The 22747-nt window shown below is 44.0% G+C and overlaps 1 protein-coding gene across 5 annotated transcripts in view; it reads left to right on the forward strand.

Moving 5' to 3' along the window:
• Window positions 1-22747, forward strand: part of dyrk4 (dual-specificity tyrosine-(Y)-phosphorylation regulated kinase 4) — a 34603-nt gene continuing 11856 nt past the window's right edge. For 2 of the 5 annotated variants that reach the window (XM_035798219.2, XM_052474775.1), the window contains exon 1: window positions 17470-18133. In XM_035798219.2, the coding sequence (XP_035654112.1) occupies window positions 18110-18133 (24 nt within the window). In that variant the 5' untranslated portion in view covers window positions 17470-18109. Of the gene's footprint in view, window positions 118-811; window positions 895-11258; window positions 11732-17469; window positions 18134-22747 lie in introns of those variants that run through there. The other 3 variants (XM_035798218.2, XM_035798217.2, XM_035798216.2) reach the window with 3 other exon arrangements.

Below are 22747 nucleotides of genomic sequence, written 5' to 3' on the forward strand. Positions count from 1 at the left end.
GTTATCAGCATTGGTCAACCATGACCGTCACAGCACAGTAATATGTTAGATTTTTACCATAAGAGTAAATAGACTATGATAAACCATGAGTGCGACTAATAGATCCACGGAGAAGAGGTTAGTAGGCTATTCGTAGCAGATGGGGACAACATGTTTTTTCATGTTATGTGATTGACTATAATTACATGTCCGATTTTTACATGACATATTTGTAATAGCAATGTGAAATTGCAATAATATCCAAATAGTCTAGCCTTGGCCTACTGTATTGTAGAAGTGGTGGCAGGTGTTAGAAAAATATAATCATAGCCCAAAAAATGACGTGTAATATAAGTTATGAACAAGAATGAGCCCATTTAGAAAGGAATGGAGAAAGGTGGGTAATGTTTTTATTTTGAAGCAGGTCTTTGCCAGTGGGGGTCAGTGGTTTACAACAGATCAAGGCTCCCTGCTCGTAGGAGCTGTAGAGATTAGGCTATTATATACCTCAGCCTACACAAACTAAGAAAAGGGCATCCTTTCTAGAATAAAAAAAACGAATTGGAAAACCTTTAGTTTCTCTGAGGTAAACGAGGCTGTTAAAACACCTAACATAAATATGTTATATCACAGGACATTATGTATTTCTGCCCTCACCCCCAATGGACATTTATCATTGTTATCATTGTAAATATGTATTTTATTATTTGTATTATTTCATCCACTTCTCTTTAACCTTCACTTTTGGAGCTCGGAGTTTAAGATTTTCACGTTACTCTGCTATTACATCTGTGACCTTGTGCATTTGACTAATAAACTCTAATCTAATTAGTTTTTTACAGGAATGCAATGACGAAGAAGTTGGAAAATCTGATAAAGGAGAGGAATAATGTCTCCCTACCACTGCTAAAAAAGGTAGGACAAAAACACTGTCAGAAATGCACGGGGGTGTTTTCCAGATATTTGGCCTGTGAGCCTGCCATTACTCTTTTCAATACAGTAGGTCCTTATGTGTGCTCAAAGTACCCTAAAGCGATGGTGTTATTTCCAAAGGTCCCATTAGCTATGTTTACTTAGACTGAGCCACTGTAAAAAAAAAAAAAAAAAGTGGCTTGATTTTGATAGAGAAATGAGAAGGAGCTAATATTATTCACCCCCTTTCCATAAGCAGCTCTTTAGATCAGGAGGTTAGGAGAGGGAGGGAGGCGCTGTGGTGTGTGCAGCAGTCAATTTGGCCCACGCCCATTTAGTAGCCATTAAACAAATGTTTAGGCTCATTGTGTGGGCTCAGTGGGCTGATTTATTCATGAACACATTCTTCCCTTGTGCCTGCGGAGTCTTGGCCCCTTGGGCTGGAAGACAGGTTGCTGGACCGTTGTGAACTCCACACTCACTGAGCATGTACTATTAGAAATACCGACTGCCCACCGACTGATTCTCGCCTCTGCCCTCTCTTTAACCTGTTTACTGTCAACAGAGTAAACCAGACCCATGTCACAAACCCGGTTAATTACATGGTCATGGAACTCTTATAAAAAAAATCACATTGATCTAAAGGAAAATGTGAGGTGTACCCTGCATGCATCCATACGCCTGTACGACGAAACTGAGACTTGTTCTAAAGTAAGGAACATTTGGATCATTCAAATCTGGGCCACATTATTGGTGCAGCATAGCATTCTACAGTGGTTCAATAGAGGGTTCTCTAAGCTTTCTTAGTGTTGAGAGCTCCAGCAGCGCAGGTAGGACCCTGACCTGACTCCCCTACTGACCCATTCACCTGGACCTCAGGGAGATTCATGCGGGCCATGCAGCTCATCTCTACACCCCACTCTGGTTCCACTCTCTGCTGATTAAGTTTTCATACAGGCCACCACTGCAATGGGAATTGACAGTCACCTGCAGGCAGAAATGACTAATTCTCTTTGAAGTGAGACAGAACAGGAAGTGTCTTCCATGCTACCTGGGACTGGGTCTATTAATAACTACCTCAACAGAATGTCAGTGTGAAATGAGGCTAAAAAACAAGGAATGGAAGATCGAATGAGAAAAATGGCTTAAGACAAGGTAGCTTATGAAGTATGACGGGGCTCTTTTGGATGAAAAATGGTTAGAAGTGGTTAAGAATTCCTTGTTGGTCGTTTCAATCAGCACAGAAATGACATGTAGTCAGATTGTGATAATGTGGAAAAACATTGCAAATGTTCTCTGAAATGACATGAGCACCCACAAACAAAGATAAATGACCCAGTCTAAAGGCACAACAGAAATATGGAAACTTCAATATGCTACTACAGTCAAGTCCTTTAACATTGTCAACCATGAATAATGTCAATCATCTCATTTTAGTCATGTAAATCTAATTGTAGCACGGTGGCAGTGGTGCCCTTCCCTGACCTTTTTCCCAGAGTAGTGCTTTGAACTTAACATTACAGCCTCAGGCTAGGATGTTTTATTAGTTGGCATTGACACTGTCAGCGTTTGTCTGAAGAATGTTTAACTTCATTCAGAGAGAGACATAAAAAGTTGATAATAAGAACCTCTTGTACATAATGAGAAATGTTCAACAAGAACTGTTGCAAAAGAAAACAGTTATATCTTTTGAGCTTTTTAGCAGAGGCTGGTTGACTTTCAGGTTCTTTTATCGACTGGTGATATTGTTGTTGCTGGTCTCTGTAGGCAGCCATGGAAACCCACTGCGGCATCACAAGACACAGAGGCATGAAGTGCCTCACCGCAGGATGTAAAATGTCAATGGTATTTTGCTGCAATGACATACTTTCCAATGAATTATTCGATGCACAGAGGAGAAGCGCTATTACTTTGTTTTTTTTTAGTGGGTACTTTTCTACCCTGTTCTGCCGTGGTAAAACAATTAGTGTTGGGGGAGGACCAGGTGCACATTCATAAGACTGGCTCCAGTGGATTGTGTGGCCTGGACCATGTTGTGTGCTCCAGCCCTAAGGCTCAGCTCCTACTTCTAGTTAACCCAACTCAGCCTACCACCCCCCTGGGGACGGGCCACCATATGCACTGCACTGCCTCCTGTCCCTGATATGGTTTCTCATCGCGGCTTTGTCCTCGGCTGACACTGGACGCTCTGAATTAAAGCAGGTCATTTAGAGAGACCTCACCTCCAGTGGATTACAGGGCTGTTTCTGGGTCAGAAAGCAGGGGGTTCACACTGTCACTTTACTCGCATGGCAGGAGCCCAGAGGATGGAGATATAGTCAGCCCTTCTGGGTGTTGGCCTTGCTTGAGGCAAAAAAAAGGAGTTACACTCATGAATTACTTGATATTCATGAGTGAGAATCCTATACATTCCCCATCCCAGCACAGGTCCGAATCACACATGTATGTATACACACACCCACCACTCATCCTAACCACTTTTTCTCATTCAACCCACTCTCTTGCTAAAAAATGCCCTGACTATTTTCTTTCCACTTCATTTGTAGCTTAGTCAGTGTTAAGATGGAGGTGAAATGTGTCAGTTAAAGGGTCGCTGAGGCTTGTATGCAGGGTCACAGTGCCCAGCGAGCACAAAGGCTGTCAGGCTTTTTTTCACAGCTTGTCACATGGTCGAGGCCACAAACGTGTGGAGCTCCTCCACTGCCACCACAATGAAGCCAGTGAGCCAAGAGGTGTCCCCTCTGCCAGGGGCGGCTGTTATGGCCCTGTGGAACCATGGGACAGACCGTTGTCCTGGACGCTGTTTCCATGGCACGGTCGCTGTGGCATCGCTGAAAGAGGACAGCTGGGTGGCTCCCCAAGTCTAATGAACATTCATATTAGTTGCAGTGAGTTCTGGGTAAACAGCAACCCAGGAGGGTTGTTAATTAGTGACAGGCTTTGTCGCATGAAACTCTGTTGTTCCTCAACACTGAGTCATGGTAGAGTATGCACGGTTGGATGGTAGTGCCAAAACACAACCCACCTCCTCCATGGGGACCAGACCATCATTGTGTAATGTGTGAAGACCTGCCTGCTCAGAAAGATATTAAGAATGTTGTATTTCACCTCCCTCCCTCTATTTCAGTGATTTCTGAAGAATGAAGTGAGATCTGAGATATCTGAGTTTATATCAAAAACATTATGAGACACTTTACAGCAACAACAAACTAACACTCCGTCAAACATAATGAGACAGAAAATAAAATAATGATTCCAAGGGCAATGTTAAAATAGCAATGTGTTGGTCAGAAAAGGCCTTTGAGGCCATAGTGTGTCAGTATAGAGTACCACAGTACGAGTCATAATAACCATAAAACCTAGCAGTCAAACAAGGAAATGGTTCCAATTGTATTTTCCAGGGATTTGCTTTGTGTAGGCTTACCCTGGCGGGATGTTTGAATGGCGCTTTACCCAATCTGATAAAGATAGACATGGGGTCTTTTTGAATAAAAAACTAAAAAACACTTTATTTAACTAGGCAAGTCAGTTACGAACAAATTCGTATTTACAATGACAGCCTACACTGGCCAATTGTGCCCCACCATATGGGACTCCCAATCATGGCCAGTTATCAGTTGTGACACAGCCTGGAATCAAACCAGTGTGTCAAGCACTGAGATGCAGTGCCTTAGAACGCTGCGCCATTCAGGAGCTCTGTGAAGGTATCTCTGTCAAAGACCCGGCTATCAATGTGATTTGATTACACGCTTTGGAACAGCCCTTGTATTTGGCGGCTTTAGGACCTTGAGAAAACAAGTGTACATTCCCATAGTACATTGACACATGATGTCATCGGGTTAATTCCCCCATTTGCGGTAATTGTTCTGTAATTGCTCTAGTTTGAAGGGAGCTTTTCGTTCGTGTCTCACTGGTTTTGGAATACACCTTTTGTGTCCAGTCTGTGACAAAAGGGGTTAAGGGGATCACCTTACAAAGTTTGTTGTGGAAGGTGACAGGGGTTGTGTGAGTTCTTACACGTGAAAGACGGGCTGGCGGTGACATCATGACGCTCGTCTTACCTGGGTGACACAGTGCTCCTCTAATTGTCACCTCTCCTGGACCATGGAAAAAGGCCAAGAATGGTACAGGCTGGCAGAGGAGGCTATGATGACCACTGGTCATTCACTATACACTTGGAGCAGCAACTCATCCTATTTTTAAAAAACAAACTTTTATTTAACTAGGCAAGGCCTCTTGCGGGGACGGAGGCTGGGATTAAAAATACAAAATAAAAATATAGGACAAAACACACATCACGACAAAAGAGACACCACAACACTACATAAAGAGAGACCTAAGACGAGAACATAGCATTGCAGCACATGCAACACATGAAAACACAGCATGGTAGTAAAGCAACACAACATGACAACTACATGGCAGCAACACAACATGGCAGCAGCACAACATAGTAGCAGCACAAAACATAGTACAAACATTATTTGGCACAGACAACAGCACAAAGGGCAAGAAAGTAGAGACAACAATACATCACGCAAAGTAGCCATAAGTGTCAGGAAGTGTGTCCATGATTGAGTCTTTGAATGAAGAGATGGAGATAAAACTGTCCAGTTTGAGTGTTTTTTTGCAGCTTATTCCAGTCTCTAGCGACAGTGAACTGAAAAGAGGAGTGAACCAGGGGTGTGTGTGCTTTGGGGACCTTTAACAGGCAGAACGGGTGTTGTATGTGGAGGATAAGGAGCATTGGTGGCAAATCTGATGACTGAATGGTAAAGAGCATCTAGCTGCTCGAGAGCACCCTTACCTGCCGATCTATAAATTACGTCTTGGTAATCTAGCATCGTTCGGATAGTCATCTGAATCAGGGTTAGCTTGGCAGCTGGGTTGAAAGAGGAGTGATTACAATAGAGGAAACCAAGTCTAGATTTAACTTTAGCCTGCAGCTTTGATATGTGCTGAGAGAAGGACAGTGAACTGTCTAACAATCCTCCCAAGTACTTGTATGGAGGTGACTACCTCTAGCTCTAAATCCTCAGAGGTAGTTTTTTATTTATTTTTTATTTCACCTTTATTTAACCAGGTAGGCTAGTTGAGAACAAGTTCTCATTTGCAACTGCGACCTGGCCAAGATAAAGCATAGCAGTGTGAACAGACAACACAGAGTTACACATGGAGTAAACAATTAACAAGTCAATAACACAGTAGAAAAAAAAGGGGAGTCTATATACAATGTGTGCAAAAGGCATGAGGAGGTAGGCGAATAATTACAATATTGCAGATTAACACTGGAGTGATAAATGATCAGATGATCATGTACAGGTAGAGATATTGGTGTGCAAAAGAGCAGAAAAGTAAATAAATAAAAACTGTGGGGATGAGGTAGGTGAAAATGGGTGGGCTATTTACCAATAGATTATGTACAGCTGCAGCGATCGGTTAGCTGCTCAGATAGCTGATGTTTGAAGTTGGTGAGGGAGATAAAAGTCTCCAACTTCAGCGATTTTTGCCATTCGTTCCAGTCACAGGCAGCAGAGTACTGGAACGAAAGGCGGCCGAATGAGGTGTTGGCTTTAGGGATGATCAGTGAGATACACCTGCTGGAGCGCGTGCTACGGATGGGTGTTGCCATCGTGACCAGTGAACTGAGATAAGGCAGAGCTTTACCTAGCATGGCCTTGTAGATGACCTGGAGCCAGTGGGTCTGGCGACGAATATGTAGCGAGGGCCAGCCGACTAGTAATCACACTGGTGGGCAGAGGGGCATCCTTCATACCAAACCACATGACCTTTGTTTTGGAGGTGTTCAGAACAAGGTTAAGGGCAGAGAAAGCTTGTTGGACACTAAGAAAGCTTTATTGTAGAGCGTTTAACACTAAATCCGGGTAGGGGCCAGCTGACTATATTGACTGAATCATCTGCATATAAATGGAAGAGAGAGCTTCCTACTACTTAGGCTATGTTGTTGATGTAAATTGAGAAGAGCATGGGGCCTAGGATCGAGCATTGGGGTACTCCCTTGGTGCCAGGCAGTGTCTGAGACAGCATATGTTCTGACTTTATACAGTGCACTCTTTGAGAGAGTTAGTTAGCAAACCAGGCCAAAGACCCCACAGAGACACCACTACTCCTTACCTTGCCCACAAGAATGCAATGGTCTACCGTATCAAAAACTTTGGCCAAGTCAATAAAAATACCAGCACAACATTGCATAGAATCAAGGGCAATGGTGCCATCATTTAGGACCTTTTAAGGTTGCAGTCACACATCAAGAAAGCCAGTCAGTTGATTATTGACAAGTTTTTACAGCACTTTTGATAAACAGGGCAATTGTCAACAGATTCCTTATTGTCAATTTTCACATCAAACAATTTCAATATACAATAATGAACTATTTTGGTCCCCTAATATCTGTGGCACCAAAGCCCTTCAGGGCATCCATCAGAGGACTTGGTCAAGGGCCATACAGAGGGACACTAGGCCATCATCACTCACTGCTCCATCCTCAGGTTCCTGGCTCAGCTAGGTGCTCTGTCTGGGGCAGCCAGGTCACCACCAGTGGCAAGCCTCACATGATACAGTAGGTTTTATTTAGAACTATCCAGTAATGCAGCTAGTGTCTTCAACCTCCCCACGTCACTCCGCCCTGCCACCCCTCACCCCAGCCGTAGACCTCAGTCTGAGCCATTTACCTGGAGACAGGGAGACAGTACTCCAAGGGTCTATCTTACCTGCTTTCCCCTGCCACCTCTCACTCTCTCTGGGGCAACCGGAGCTGGACATGGGGCCATGGGCTGGCTCACATGCCCAGGAGGGAGAGCAGACCCTGGGTGAGGATGGGGATGATGATGAGGTAAGACCTCCAGGGAGCTACTGACCTACTGCGGTATGTACTGCTCACGCTGCTTCAAGCAGTGTGACATTTGGCATTGAGAAGGCAACAGCATTGCAGTCTACTCCAGTTTAGGATAATACTGTACAGTAGCTGATCGGCAGGAAATAGTACCCCTGAGCTCATTAAATAGGTTGTTTTGTTTGAAAAAAATCCATTCCGATATTTATATTTTTACTCTGCACATCATGGCAACTCTTGATCCATTTAGCTTATTTAAAGGATAAGAAATTGAAAGAACACACAGTACACTTGATCTTTGCCTTGTAAAATGACTGTGTGTGTGTGTGTGTGTGTGCATGTTTTGGTGGTCAAAACAAGCAGTGTTGAGATTACAGGGTTTCTTTAATGCAATACAGAACAAACAAAATACATTCTCTCTCATTAGGCTTACACTGTAGCCTATTGCACAGTCTAGTACTTACTGTAGTAGGCTTCCTATCGTGACCACACCCGCCCACCTACCATAATCCCATTCACATTAACATCCTTACCTGCATTTCGCTCAGCTGGCGGTCATTTTCCCCGCACGGGAATTGCATTCAGGTATATTTTTAGAATGCAGTTTAGCAGGGGCGTGGCAAAGACCAGCGGAATTAATGGACTAAATCTGACTAAATCAGATTTGGCCAGCACAATGTTGCTGATATTGATTGGTTCTCATTGTACTGCTGAAGCTTCTCTGCTGAGAGCAGGGGTATGGAAATGGTCTCGGTACCCTATCTGTCTGCTATATACTTGATACTGTGTATTGTTTGCATTGCCCAGGGTCAACAAGAGCAAGTTGGCAGGATGCAGAGACTAGTCATGATGACGACTGTAAATGACGTGGATGCTGCATTAGGAGTTAGTTACCCATTATATTTATAATGCGATGATGAGAATGACTCTCTCCTGTTCAGGGTCAGACCATAGATAGTCTGACACACTGCTGATTGTGATCGTGTAGGGTAAAGTGGTGGCTCGTGGTAGGTTGGGGATTTGGTTTCGAGGGATTCCGGCAGGGGACAAAGGAAATAAAACAAGACAATTCTGTAATTCTAAAGTACACTCATTCCCTAAACCAGGCCAGAGAAGGTGCTCCCTATATACGTAGTAGAATGTGTGCCATGTTGTCTGTAGTTGGCATCTATCCACTCCGAGGTTCTGATCTGTCTGTCTGGGGTTAAACCAGAGATGACAACACCATACCTCGTTAGTGTGATGAGAGGTTTTCCACACTCCATGTATTTATTGATGAAATATGAATAGAATATGAATCCAGTATTAGTGGGAAAGTGTCAGTACTGTGGGGATATAATTTATGTGAGTTCTGTCAGTCCAGAGGGCTGGCCCTGAGTGACTAGGCCACTGGTCCACTCTGCCCACCGCCAATCTGGAGCACTTAAACACCTGCAATAAGATATTATAGGCCTAAACAGCCAGAGAGAGTAATCGTATTATTTTGATGGCCTTGTTTGTGAGATTACTTAAATTGTATTTACTAAAAAAATATATATATATTTATGTGTAATCAAAAGCCCAAAGCTGCTTATGTCTCTGTTAGCTCACATACAGTATATTTATAATTTAATACTTATCCTTTAGTACATTAGCATACCTACCCTCCAATTTGGTCTGTCTGGGTGAAACTTGTGTTTTTGCTAGGAGGCCAGCTTTGGCTTTCCCTGCCAAGACTGTGAAAGGCTCTTCACATGGTTAATGGGATTTGGCCTGAGCCTGATTATTCTGCAGCTCTATGTCCACAGCTACTCTGACACAGGACACTGTGACCACAGGGCCACATTGGCTTTATGGACATAAATAAATAGAGAGGTTCTGGTGATTGAAATGACTTTGTAACATGCTGTCAGCTACTCATCTTGATGGGTGTCAGGAGGACTCTACATAAGTTGTTATTAGATGGGCATAGTATACAACTTTGCATTGATAAATAGTTGATGATAAAACGTCTGAATAACATTTACATGTACACTTTTCAGTAGGTCTCAAAGTCTTTTACATGTTGATTTCATTGAGTTCCTCAACCTAATTTCTGATGTGCCTCATACAAATTCATAGAGGTGTGTATCTGGTTACTAATACTCACACTGGCGCCATAAACAATTCTGTAAAGGGGCAACCTTATCATCACTCACATCTCTACCCCAAGCTGGGTTTTGGCCAGGTCATTACCCAGACTCCTCCTCTGCCAAGCGTCAGGAGACTGGCTGCGCTTTGTCACCTGGCGGTAGCTCGCTCACTTCGCCTCTATCGCCTGGCACCTGACTCCTATTAGGGAGCCACGACAGGCTGCAGGTCAGGGTTTCTGGCTCGGAGTCTGAGGTTTGGCCTGCTAGGCCCTGCCTGCCTGCTGTTCACCATGTAAATATAATACTTTCAAAGCTGTTCCCTCCCTCCCCTCCCATGAGTCTCCTCCCTGCTTGGCTAACTTACTGACTGTGAGCTCCTGTCTATAAACCCCAGCTATCTGGGGCCCTGGGAATCCAGCAGTCTGTTCAGGTGTTCCTGTTTGGTAAAGCTGTGTGAGGCTGCGTGAGGAGGAAACAAAGACAATGGCAGCCTCAGATGACACTTCTGCACTGCTCCAGAATGCCTGGTGACGTTAGTAGGGAAGAGCAGCTGTTTCATGCAACAATAGCTGTAGTTTGATTGACATAGTCACACACGTACGTTTCCACCATGAAAGACACATTACTCATTGCAAGTACAGTACGTACTGAGTACCCAGAGACAAAATGGATCAAGATAAGTCTTCTAAGGTTGGCTCCTTGGCGAGGCAAGCTGTCATGAATGTCAGTTGAGAGACCCACTGACCCGACATTATGCTGAAACAATTGCAAACTAAAGTGAGGCCTGGACTATAGGCCTTAGAAGTGATGTGGTAAAATATAACTCAGATATTCTGAGTGTGATGTCACAAGTTCACAGAGTTTCTTACCTGTAGGCCTATCGACCATCTTCTGTAACATTAAGCTTAGTTTAGGCCTAGTGCCACTAAACTCCTGCCTTTAAAAAGCACCGCCAGTCATCCTCTGGACTCTGTCCTGGTGTGGACTATGGAGCCTCCAGCTGCTGCAGTGGAGGCTGGTAGCATGGCAGGCACCAGGATAAGATTTCATCACTGCACTGTTTGCCAGCAAGGCGACGGCATCCCGTGGGGCTTGCAGCAGAGTAGGTGGTGAAGGGTGAAATATGACAGCTCTAGTGGCTCTGTCTCCAGGAGACCGCAGCAGGGAGAGGCGTCAGCCGGGCCACCTGGGAACCCTATTAGTGCTCTGCCTGTGCCCCTGTCTGGCTCCACAGCCCCATGAAGAGCCCACCTGCGAGGGAGAGGGATCTGTCACCTGCACTCCTCTTCCCCAAGAGGCCCCTCTCACAGGAAGCCAGCGCCAGGCCCCTGCTGTGGCAACTCCGGTTCAGGATGGGTCCCTCATCGAACCCCCTCCACACATAAGCCTCCTCCTTCCTCACCAAGCACAGCAGCAGCAGCCTCCTTTCCCTGTCTGTGAGCCTGCCTGCCCATCTGTCTCCTGGACCAGAGAGAATCCCAGGCTCTGCGAGGGCTGATACAGATGATACAGGGAACCACCCTGCTCAGTCCAGCTTCTGTTCCACCTGTTCCACAATGTGAATTACCAGAGGAAGCCTTATTAAGGAGTGCTAGAAAAAAATCTACATTACCAGTGTTGCGAAGACAAGGAAAAAGGTTTTGTAAAACGAGTCTTAAGGAACAGCATCCTCCCTCTACTCTGGGGCGATCTGACCCTAATCTCTAAAAGAACCCCCTCCAGTTGGGTGTGGTGGGGCTGAGGTGTGGCAGCATGGAGGAGCTTCATTATGGGAGGAGACGGGACCTCGCCTGCCTGCTGTGGCTTTAACCTCCTCCAGGGCTGCTGGGGCAGCCATGGCTGCGGGAACAGGAGGGTCCAGCCTGAGGCACATGAGGTAATTCATGGCACAGAGGGAGTTACATTGGTGGGTAGACGTTAGATGGAAAAACTGAGGCTCTCTTTTCCTCAATCGCTTCATCTTTAGAACTCGATCTCTTTTCTCTGGCTTGCTTTCTGTTTTGATATGGTGCTATTTTCAGTCGAGTCACTCGTGATCATTTTCTTAGCAACAGAAGTAAATTAAACTGTGGTGAATGATACGTTATGTTATACATTTGGCAAATTCGCAGTGACGATGACATTGCACAGTGACTCGATCTGCTTTAGCTAGCTATGCTTCGCTAAACCAGACTTAGTCACCTGGGTGGTAGAAGACACACTGCGTAATGACTGTCTCTGTCTCCCCTATGGACTCTGGCAGATCTAAAAGTGGCTTATTTACTTGGTGTTTGATAATTAACAACATTAACATCCTTTCTGTTACAGACTGAGACATCTGTTGTTCAGTGTATCCCCCCCCCATCTTTCATTTTTAAACACGTTTGTATTTACATTGTTGTGCAATACATGGACCTTTTAGTTTGATTACTAGACAATTGTAACACTTCAGCTCAAACCATTGCAAATTAACTGTAGTTAATTTGAGTCATTTTATCGACTCCATATTTCTACTTATTGTCAGGCAATGTAGATAGGTATTTTCAACTGGGTAAAGGAAGAGATTTTAGGAAGGGGCTGAGATGATGAGGTGGACAGGGGAGGGGTGGGGGGGGGGCGTGTTGGTGGTCAGAAGTGCTTGAACAGCAGTGTTTGATTACAGGAGATAACGACCACAGTGCTGAAATAGGAGAAGACACTGCAGCATCGCTCTAGCTTATCTCATCATTATCTGCCAGTGTGGATTTTTTGTGCTGTGATTCAAGTATTGTTTCATTATTTGGCTGTGACACAGGGAGCTGTGCAAGGATCCTAGTCAAAGGAGTATTGTCTGATGTGTAAGCTAGTTATAACCAGTATAAATCTGTCTCACCATAACTGATATGTGAGATTTTGTACTTTTCAGTCCTATTGATCAGAGAACACCCATGCTATTTTTATACTGATAGGAGATACAAGTTTAGTTTTAGATGTGTAGGAGGCATATTTTGACAGAATAGTGGTAATTTCTCTGGAGGACAAGATTTTTGGCACCATGCCAGCATACTCAGAAGCAAGTCAGTCTTACTTCCTTAGGAACGGAGACAGCATACATTGAGATATGAATAGATGTGCATGTACAGTGCATTCGAAAAGTATTCAGACCCCTTCCCTTTTTCCACATTTTGTTACGTTAGAGCCTTACTAAAACATTTATGAAATTATTTTCCCCCTCATCAATCTACACACAGTACCCCATAACGACAAAAAGAAAATAGGTTTTTAGACATTTTTGAAAATGTATTAAAAATTAAAAACAGAAAAACCTTATTTACATAACAATTCAGACCCTTTGCTATGCGACTCGAAAATGAGCTCAGGTGCATCCTGTTTCCATTGATCATCCTTGAGATGTTTCTACAACTTGATTGGAGTCCACCTGTAGTACATTCAATTGATTGATTGGACATGATTTAGAAAGGCACACACCTGTCTATATAAGGTTCTACAGTTGACAGTTGACAGTGCATGTCAGAGCAAACATGTAGCCATGAGGTGGAAGGACATGTCCGTAGAGCTCCAAGACAGGATTGTGTCGAGGCACAGATTTGGGGAAGGGTACTGTTATGGACATTTTTCTGTGTTCATGCAAGTGACTGATTGAACAAATCATCACTATCAAGTACCTGCAATTTGGCAGTATGCCCAGAACCTTGTTTTGAGAAAGGGATATCTCAGTTTCAAGGTCTCAGCATAGAGAAAATAAGCCTTGTGAGGTATTGGTCTGTCACATGCATGAAGCAAACGTTTATGACGTTAATGATTGCCTGTATATAAGAGAACTAACAGGACTGCCCCGGGTAGAGCTCCTGATCGACATGTGTACTTGGTGCATTGAGTTGGTTGGAACCTCTCCAGCACACTGATAATAAACAAGGATTCATTTAAGATTGACTTTGAGTGTCCCTGTGTAAAATTTCCACGACAGTATCAAAGAGATTCTGCAGCTGTGAAGGTTTCCAAGAACACAGTGACCTCCATCATTCTTAAATGGAAGAGGTTTGGAACCACCAAGGCTCTTCCTATAGCTGGCCGCCTGGCCAAACTGAACAATCGGGTGAGAAGGGCCTTTCGTCAGGGAGATGACCAAGAACCCAATGGTCACTCTGACAGAGCTCCAGAGTTCCTCTGTGAAGATGGGAGAACCTTCCAGAAGGACCACCATCTCTGCAGCACCCCACCAATCAAGCCTTTATGGTAGAGTGGCCAGATGGAAGCCACTCCTCAGTAAAAGGCACATGACAGCCCGCTTAGAATTTGCCAAAAGGCACCTAAAGTCTCTGAATGCCCTTGAGTGGCCCAGCCAGAGCCTAGACTTGAACCCGATCGACCATCTCTGGAGAGACCTGAAAATATCTGTGCAGCAATCCTCCCCATCCAACCTAACAGAGCTTGAGAGGATCTGCAGTGAAGAATGGGAGAGACTCCCCAAATACAGGTATGCCAAGCTTGTACCCAAGAAGACTCTAGGCTGTAATCGCTGCCAAAGGTGCTTCAACAAGGTACTGAGTAAAGGGTCGGAATACTTATGTAAATGTGATATTTTTATTTAGAAAAAAAAAATGTCTTAACCAGAAGGAGACTAGGGTTCCAATTTGGGAACCCCCCCCCCCATGTTCAGCTGGAAGGTGGCGCATGGAACGCAAAAATATTCCTAAAAATATTTAACCTCCACACATTAACAAGTCCAATGGCTCAAATGAAAGATAAACACCTTGTTTATCTACCCAGCAAGTCAGATTTCTAAAATGTTTTACGGCGAAAACATAGCACATATTTATATTAGATCACCACCGAAACAAAAGGCAAGCGGCGGCCATTTTGTCCCAGAATTTTTTTTATTTAAAAGTAGGATTAAAAAATAAATAATTCACTAACCTTTTGAAATTCTTCATCAGATGACAGTAATATTACATGTTACAAAGTACATTTAATTTTTTTTCAATAATATGCCATTTATATCCATAAATCTCGGTTGACGACATTTAAAAAAAAAAAATGCTACTCAAATGTCCGGAGAAATGATGATAGCTCTGACAGATAACGTCAGATAACAAGCAATAAACATGACTAAATATACATGTTCTACATATATTTACAAAGATACACTTCTTCTTAATGCAACCGCTGTATTACATTTATTTTTAACGTTACAGACATCGTTCACTGGGCTATACTATGAGTCAGCGCTCAGATATTAGCAGTATGTCTCCTCTACGTTTGGAGTCCACAGAAACCCCAAATAACCACATAAATATTCCCTTACCTTTGATGTTCTTCCATCAGAAGATGTAGAAGGAGTCATACTTACCCAATACATCATTTGGTTTCAGGTTATGTGTCCCTGTATTAGCATATGCTAACAGCTTCAGTTGAAATGCGTCAAAAATGACTTCTGGTCCAGCACTCTTGCGCATCAAAACTTCCAATTTACATATTATATGTCGATTAAACTGGTCAAACGATGTACAAAATCGAGCTTTATGATGTTTTTAGCATGTAGAACAAAGAGCAGCGCTAACAGACAATCCGGCTTCAAATGCTGGATCATGGAAAAAGACGTACTCCAAATCGGCCGTGCGCAATAGAGTGCATGTTTTTCAGAGGGACACGAGCAATTTCGCCCGCCAAACGTGCAGGGCTCGTGGGATTCTCACAATGAACGTGCCATTTGAAAGCAGACATCGCGCTGAAGAGATAGAGACTGTTCCTGGATCGGTAGCTGCCTGGGAAGGGTGGGGGCCATGACGTCAAAGTTGACCCAACTTTTCTCTTCACAAGAGAGAGTTTGGGAGAAAGGCTGCCCTGAGAGTTCTGCTTTACATACAGACATAATTTAAACGGTTTTAGAAACTTTAGAGTGTTTTCTATTCAATAATATTTTTTATATGCATATATTAGCAATTTTGGGAAAAAATATTTTCAGTTTACTATGGGCACGCACTTTCTCCAACGGGGGCAGTATAGAGGGGGAGCTCTAAAAGGTTTTAACCTGCGTTTGCTTTGTCATTGTGGGATATTGCTTGTAGATTGATAAGGGGGGAAAAATGTCATACATTTTAGAGTAAGGCTGTAATGTAACAAAATGTGGAAAAAGTCAAGGGGTCGGAATACTTTCCGAATGCACTGTATGTTTTGAAAAGGATAGTGAAAAAGCAACCACTGACGACAACATCCCTTGATCAATCTGCATTATTTTAAGTCCACCACTCTTCACTTAAAACTTTATTTTATGGACCGCGACCGGGAGGTCCATGGGGCGACACACAATTGGCCCAGCGTCATCTGGGTTAGGGAGGGTTTGGCTGGCTGGAATATCCTTGTCTCATCGCGCACTAGCGACTACTGTGGCGGGCCGGGTGCAGTGCACGCTGACCAGGTCGCCAGGTGTACGGTGTTTCCTTCGACACATTGGTGCGGCTGGCTTCCGGGTTGGATATGCATTGTGTCAAGAAGCAGTGCGGCTAGGTTGGGTTGTGTTTCGGAGGACGCATGGCTCTCGACCTTCGCCTCTCCCTAGTCCGTACGGGAGTTGCAGCGATGAGACAAGACTGTAACTACTACCAATTGGATTCCACGAAATTGGAGAGAAAAAAGGGGTATATTAAAAAAATAAAACATTTTATGGGACCAGAATTTATCAGCCTTGGCTCAATCAAATGTTCTCCACTGTAAATGAAGCCTGCGTATGCCGAACATGGCGGTTCTGGAAGTTTTCCATCGGAAAGGACTGGAGAGCTGCCCAGTTCCAACAGGTTTGACTAAGGGTACAGGGGTAGTAGACTGAAGGAGCACTCTCCGTCATGGATAGATCATCCTCCTATAGTCCTGTCTGATTACTGGAAAGCCCTTGTTGCATTACAGCCACTCTATAATCATATTCAACTGAATCATCTGCAACTTTACTCCAAGCCTCCTCATTTTGTAAGGGGATGGTTTTTGTTTTCATCCGCCTCACCCTGTCTGTGATTAGTCATTCGGTCTTTGTCCCATGTTACAATGAAAAATCATCTTACACTTACATCATTGATGTTCGGGTGTGAAGAACGCCTGGTGTTGTCTCCCACTACGCCATTGAAACACGCCGTTTCTCGGGTCAGCATGAGTTGAGGTGATTTTACTGTTCCCCAAGTAGTCTTTATGTGCTGGTACATAATAAGCCTAGCATAGGACTACTCATATTGATGATTTGTTTAACCTATTATACAAGTGGTATAACCTATTATAAAACAAGCTGTGCATTACTAGAAGGCAGGTATTATATTATGTAGGCTACCTTTACTGTTGCATCAGTCTTTATTTTGTGTGTGTGCGTGCGTGTGTGTGTGACAGAGAGAGAGAGAGAGAGAGAGAGAGAGGTAAAATCCAGCACACCTTAACCAATGTTTGTGTCTGCCAGTGCAAACCTACAATTTCAACTTTTAACACATGAGGTCGAAAGGGGACAAAACTTCACAGGGGGGAATTAATGTTTAACATATTTACAAAAAAAATGTATCTACCCCCTGAGAGGTCTTATGCCTCAATACAGAGTCTTTATTTGTCATATAGGCATAGTCCAATCTATAGATTGTGTAGCAAAGGTTCTGTGGATGGTAAATCGGTTATTTTTAGGGACAGCAGCATGTCTCAACACATCACACGACCATTTCCTGCAACGTGAGGAGACTCAGTACTGCGACTCAGTATAGGCTATCCACAGGGATACAGTGTGCGTTTTAGCCACAGTGAATTAGCAGTAGGCTACAGAATATTGGCTACTGCAATGGCGCACATTCACCGAGCACTATTGGATTTTAGGAGTGTCAGTCGAATGTAGGAGAGGATAGGTAGCCAAAAACAAATCTATATCGGGAAGACCCAGCTGTCAGATGCAGAAACGTGAACAGGTGGCCTCTCCAGAGATTTACGCGTGAAGGTGAATAGACTAACAGCTTACCTCTTTCTCTAATCTTCTGCTGACGACAGCAATACTGACCCTACGGTCAAAATTATGTCTATCGCAGTTTGAGATTCAAGACCCGATCAATTCGTGTTGATTCAAGTGACGGTCGCTCCTCGGTTGGACTTTCGTTGCTGACGTTTCTTTCTTCAAGTGTCAGAGAATCTGAAAGTGACGTCTGGACTTTCGAAGATGTGCTGGCGCCTTGCATTTACCTGGATTTCACAGTAGTTACTTTCACGTGTATGCTACATTGAGATTGGGATTTATTAAGGACCCAGGTGCCAAAGCAGCATGTTTCCCGAAATTAATAACAAGGTGAGGTCCATCATCCATTTTGGGTATATCCATGAATCCGTTATTTATTTCTCTCTTTAGGCTACGGATTTTGACCCAAAACATTTTTTTTACAGCATTTATTTTCTGTTCTCTTTTATTTTATATTTTGCTTGAACATCAGAAAGTTATGTATTTTTTGTCTGAAGTCTGAAATAATAATTGTTGTTGTTTAGATTGTATGGAGATTCACTTTTGTATTCCACAAATACATACTATTGTGATATGTGTTATGAAGTAGGCCTAAACATTGTGTCCCATTTAGTAGGCAAATTCGCCTATAGGTTGTTGTGATTATCTGAGACAGTAAACATGATCCATGGCTATTTCAGTCTACACTTTATTTTATGAGTCATGGTGTTGATATAAGCTCTATAGCTTCACCATAAATAGGATCAAGCATGATCAAGGACAGGGAACCAGCAACTCATTCATCCACTGTTTACAAAGAATATTAGCCTTGTAACCATGTGTCATTAATTATTTGCAACATCATTGTCACATTGATAACCTAACCAGCCAACTGTACCTCAGTTAATGCAACATTTTATTTGATCTGAATAGCAAAAGTTTGTCGCTCTTATTCAGCTCTTCTTGGTATTTTCGATACTTTGATTATCATCGACATTGCTTTACTGTGACGGGTGTCATATGAGTCTCAGAAAATACATCACTTTGTATATATGGTGTATGTGGACACCCCTTCAAATGATTGGATTTGTCTATTTCAGCCACAGCCATGCAATCTCCATAGGAAAAACACTGACATTAGAATGGCCTTACTGTAGAAGTAGAAGTGCCTTCCTCACCATCTTAAATAAGCATGCCCCATTCAAAACATTTAGAACCAGGAACAGATATAGCCCTTGGTTCACTCCAGACCTGACTGCCCTTGACCAGCACAAAAACATCCTGTGGCGTACTGCACTAGCATCAAATAGCCCCTGCGATATGCAACTTTTCAGGGAAGTTAGTAACTAATATACACAGGCAGTTAGCTAAGGCTATCTTTGTCTTTTCTTTTTCTTAAAAAAAAAATGTTACCCCTTTTTCTCCCCAATTTCGTGGTATCCAATTGTTAGTAGCTACTATCTTGTCTCATCGCTACAACTGCCGTACGGGCTCGGGAGAGACGAAGGTTGAAAGTCATGCGTTCTCCGATACACAACCCAACCAAGCCGTACTGCTTCTTAACACAGCGCGCATCCAACCCGGAAGCCAGCCGCACCAATGTGTCAGAGGAAACACCGTGCACCTGGTAAGCTGGTTCACGATGAGACAAGGATGTCCCTACCGGCCAAATCCTCCCTAACCCGGACGATGCTAGGCCAATTATGCATCACCCCACGGACCTCCCGGTCGCGGCCGGTTATGACAGAGCCTGGCCGCGAACCCAGAGTCTCTGGTAGTACAGCGCCCTTAACCACTGCGCCACCCGGGACGCCTAGGCTAGCTTATTCAAACAGAAATTTGCATCCTGTAGCAAACACTCAAAAAAGTTCTGGGACACTGTAAGGTCCATGGAGAATAAGAGCTCCTCCTCCCAGCTGCCCACTGCACTGTGGCTAGGAAACACTGTCACCACCGATAAATCCACGATAAACATATTTCTACGGCTGGCCATACTTTCCACCTGGCTACTCCTGCCCAGGTCAACTGCCCTGCATTCCCCACAGCAACTCGCCCAAGCTTCCCCCATTTCTCTTTCACCCAAATCCAGATAGCTGATGTTCTGAAAGAGCTGCAAAATCTGGACCCCTACAAATCAGGCGGGCTAGACAATCTGGACCCTCTCTTTCTAAAATTATTTGCCGAAATTGTTGCAACCCCTAGTACAAGTCTGTTTAACCTCTCTTTCGTATCATCTAAGATCCCCAAAGATTGGAAAGCTGCCACGGTTATCCCCCTCTTCAAAGGGGGAGACACTCTAGACTCAAACTGCAACAGACCTATATCTATCCTACCATGCCTTTCTAAGGTCTTTGAAAGCCAAGTTAACAAACAGATCACCGACCATTTCGAATCCCACCGTACATTCTACGCTATGCAATCTGGTTTCCGAGCTGTTCATGGGTGCACCTTAGCCACGCTCAAGGTCCTAAACGATATCATAACTGCCATCGATAAGAGACAATACTGTGCAGTTGTATTCATCGACCTGGCCAAGGCTTTCGACTCTGTCAATCACCACATTCTTATCGGCAGACTCAACAGCCTTGGTTTCTCAAATGACTGCCTCGCCTGGTTCACCAACTACTTCTCTGATAGAGTTCAGTGTGTCAAATCGAAGGGCCTGTTGTCCGGACCTCTGGCAGTCTCTATGGGTGTGCCACAGAGTTCAATTCTCGGGCCAACTCTCTTCTCTGTATATATCAATGATGTCGCTCTTGCTGCTGGTGATTCTCTGATCCACCTCTACGCAGACGACACTATTCTCTATACTTCTGGCCCTTCTTTGGACACTGTGCTAACTAAACTCCAGACAAGCTCCATTGCCATACAACTCTCCTTCCGTGGCCTCCAACCGCACCTGCCCGCCCTTCCAGTATCACTACTCTGGACGGTTCTAACTTAGAGTATGTGGACAACTACAAATACCTAGGTGTCTGGTTAGACGGTAAACTCTCCTTCCAGACCCACATTAAGCATCTCCAAAATTAAATCTAGAATCGGCTTCCTATTTTGCAACAAAGCATCCTTCACTCATGCTGCCAAACATACCCTCATAAAACTGACTATCCTACCGATCCTCGACTTCGGCGATGTAATTTACAAAATAGCCTCCAATACTCTACTCAACAAATTGGATGCAGTCTATCACATTGCCATCCGTTTTGTCACCAAAGCGCCATATACTACCCACCACTAAGACCTGTACGCTCTCGTTGGCTGGCCCTCACTTCATACTCGTCGCCAAACCCACTGGCTCCAGGTCATCTACAAGTCTTTGCTAGGTAAAGCCCCGCCTTATCTCAGTTCACTGGTCACCATAGCAACACCCACCCACAGCACACGCTCCAGCAGGTATATTTCTCAGGTCGCCCCCAAAGCCAATTCCCCATACTGTATTTATTTATTTATTTTGCTCCTTTGCACCCCAGTATCTCTACTTGCACATTCATCTTCTGCACATTTATCACTCCAGTGTTTAATTGCTATATCGTAATTACCTCGCCCCTATGGCCTATTTATTGCCTTACCTCTCTTATCTTACCTCATTTGCACACACTGTATATAGACTCTTTTTCTACTTTATTATTGACTGTACTGTATGTTTGTTTATTCAATGTGTAACTCTGTGTTGTTGCATGTGTCAAACTGTTTTGCTTTATCTTGGCCAGGTCGCAGTTGTAAATGAGAACTTGTTCTCAACTAGGAACTCAGTGACTTTCAACATGGCGCAGTCATAGGATGCCACCTTTCCAACAAGTCAGTTCGCCCTGCTAAAGCTGCCCTATGTCAACTATAAGTTCTGTTATTGTGAAGTGGAAACATCTAGGAGCAACAACGGCTCAGCCGCAAAGTGGTAGGCCGCACGAGCTCACAGAACGGGAGCTTTCAGTTGCCACCAGGTGCTGAAGTGCGTAGTGCATAAAACTAATCTGTCCTCAGTTGCAACACTCACTACGGAGTTTCAAACGGCCTCTGGAAGCACAAGAACTGTCTGGAGCTTCATGAAATGGGTTTCCATGGCCGAGCAGCCGCACACAAGGCTAAGATCGCCATGTGCAATACCAAGCTTCGGCTGGAGTGATGTAAAGCTTGCCGCCATTGGACTCTGCAGCAGTGAAAACGTGTTCTCTGGAGAGATTAATCCCGCTTAACCATCTGGCAGTTCGACGGACAAATCTGGGTTTGGCGGATACCAGGAGAACGCTACCTGCCCCAATGTCTAGTGTCAACTATAAAGTTTGGTGGAAGAGTAATAATGGTCTGGGGCTGTTTTTCATGGTTTTCTAGGCCCCTTAATTCCAGTGAAGGGAAATCTTAACATTAGAAAGCAAGTCCATACAGAAATAACTTGACTGGCCTGCACAGAGCCCTGACCTGAACCCTATCAAACACCTTTGGGATGAATTGGAATGCCGACTGTGAACCAGGCCTAATCACCTAACATCAGTGTCCGACCTCACTAATGCTCTTGTGGCTGAATGGAATAAAGTCCCTGCAGCAATGTTCCAACATCTAGTGGAAAGCCTTCCCAGAAGAGTGGAGGCTGTTGTAGCAGCAAAGGGGGACGGAACTCCATATAAATGACCATGATTTTGGAATGAGATGTTCAACGAACAGGTGTCCACATACTTTTGGTCATGTAGTGTATTTGGAATACTGTGATCCCTTTCAAGGACCTTTCCAGTATCCAGTAAGATGTGCACTGCAGCCAATTAATGGGGTAACTTCGACCCACATCGCAGTACAACCCTCACTCTCACAAACCTCCCAGGGGGCAGCCAAGGTTGTGTTGTGTGCATCCTGCATTAATATCTGAATGTGTGTTTGCTGCCTTGAACTCAGATTCCAAACAGCCAATGGTGTGGGCACTATTGTCCTTCTACTCTAAATCCACCCGAGAAACCGTGCCTTATCCTTTTATAC

Source organism: Oncorhynchus keta, chromosome 22 (assembly GCF_023373465.1).
Source record: "Oncorhynchus keta strain PuntledgeMale-10-30-2019 chromosome 22, Oket_V2, whole genome shotgun sequence".
Lineage (NCBI taxonomy): Eukaryota > Metazoa > Chordata > Actinopteri > Salmoniformes > Salmonidae > Oncorhynchus > Oncorhynchus keta.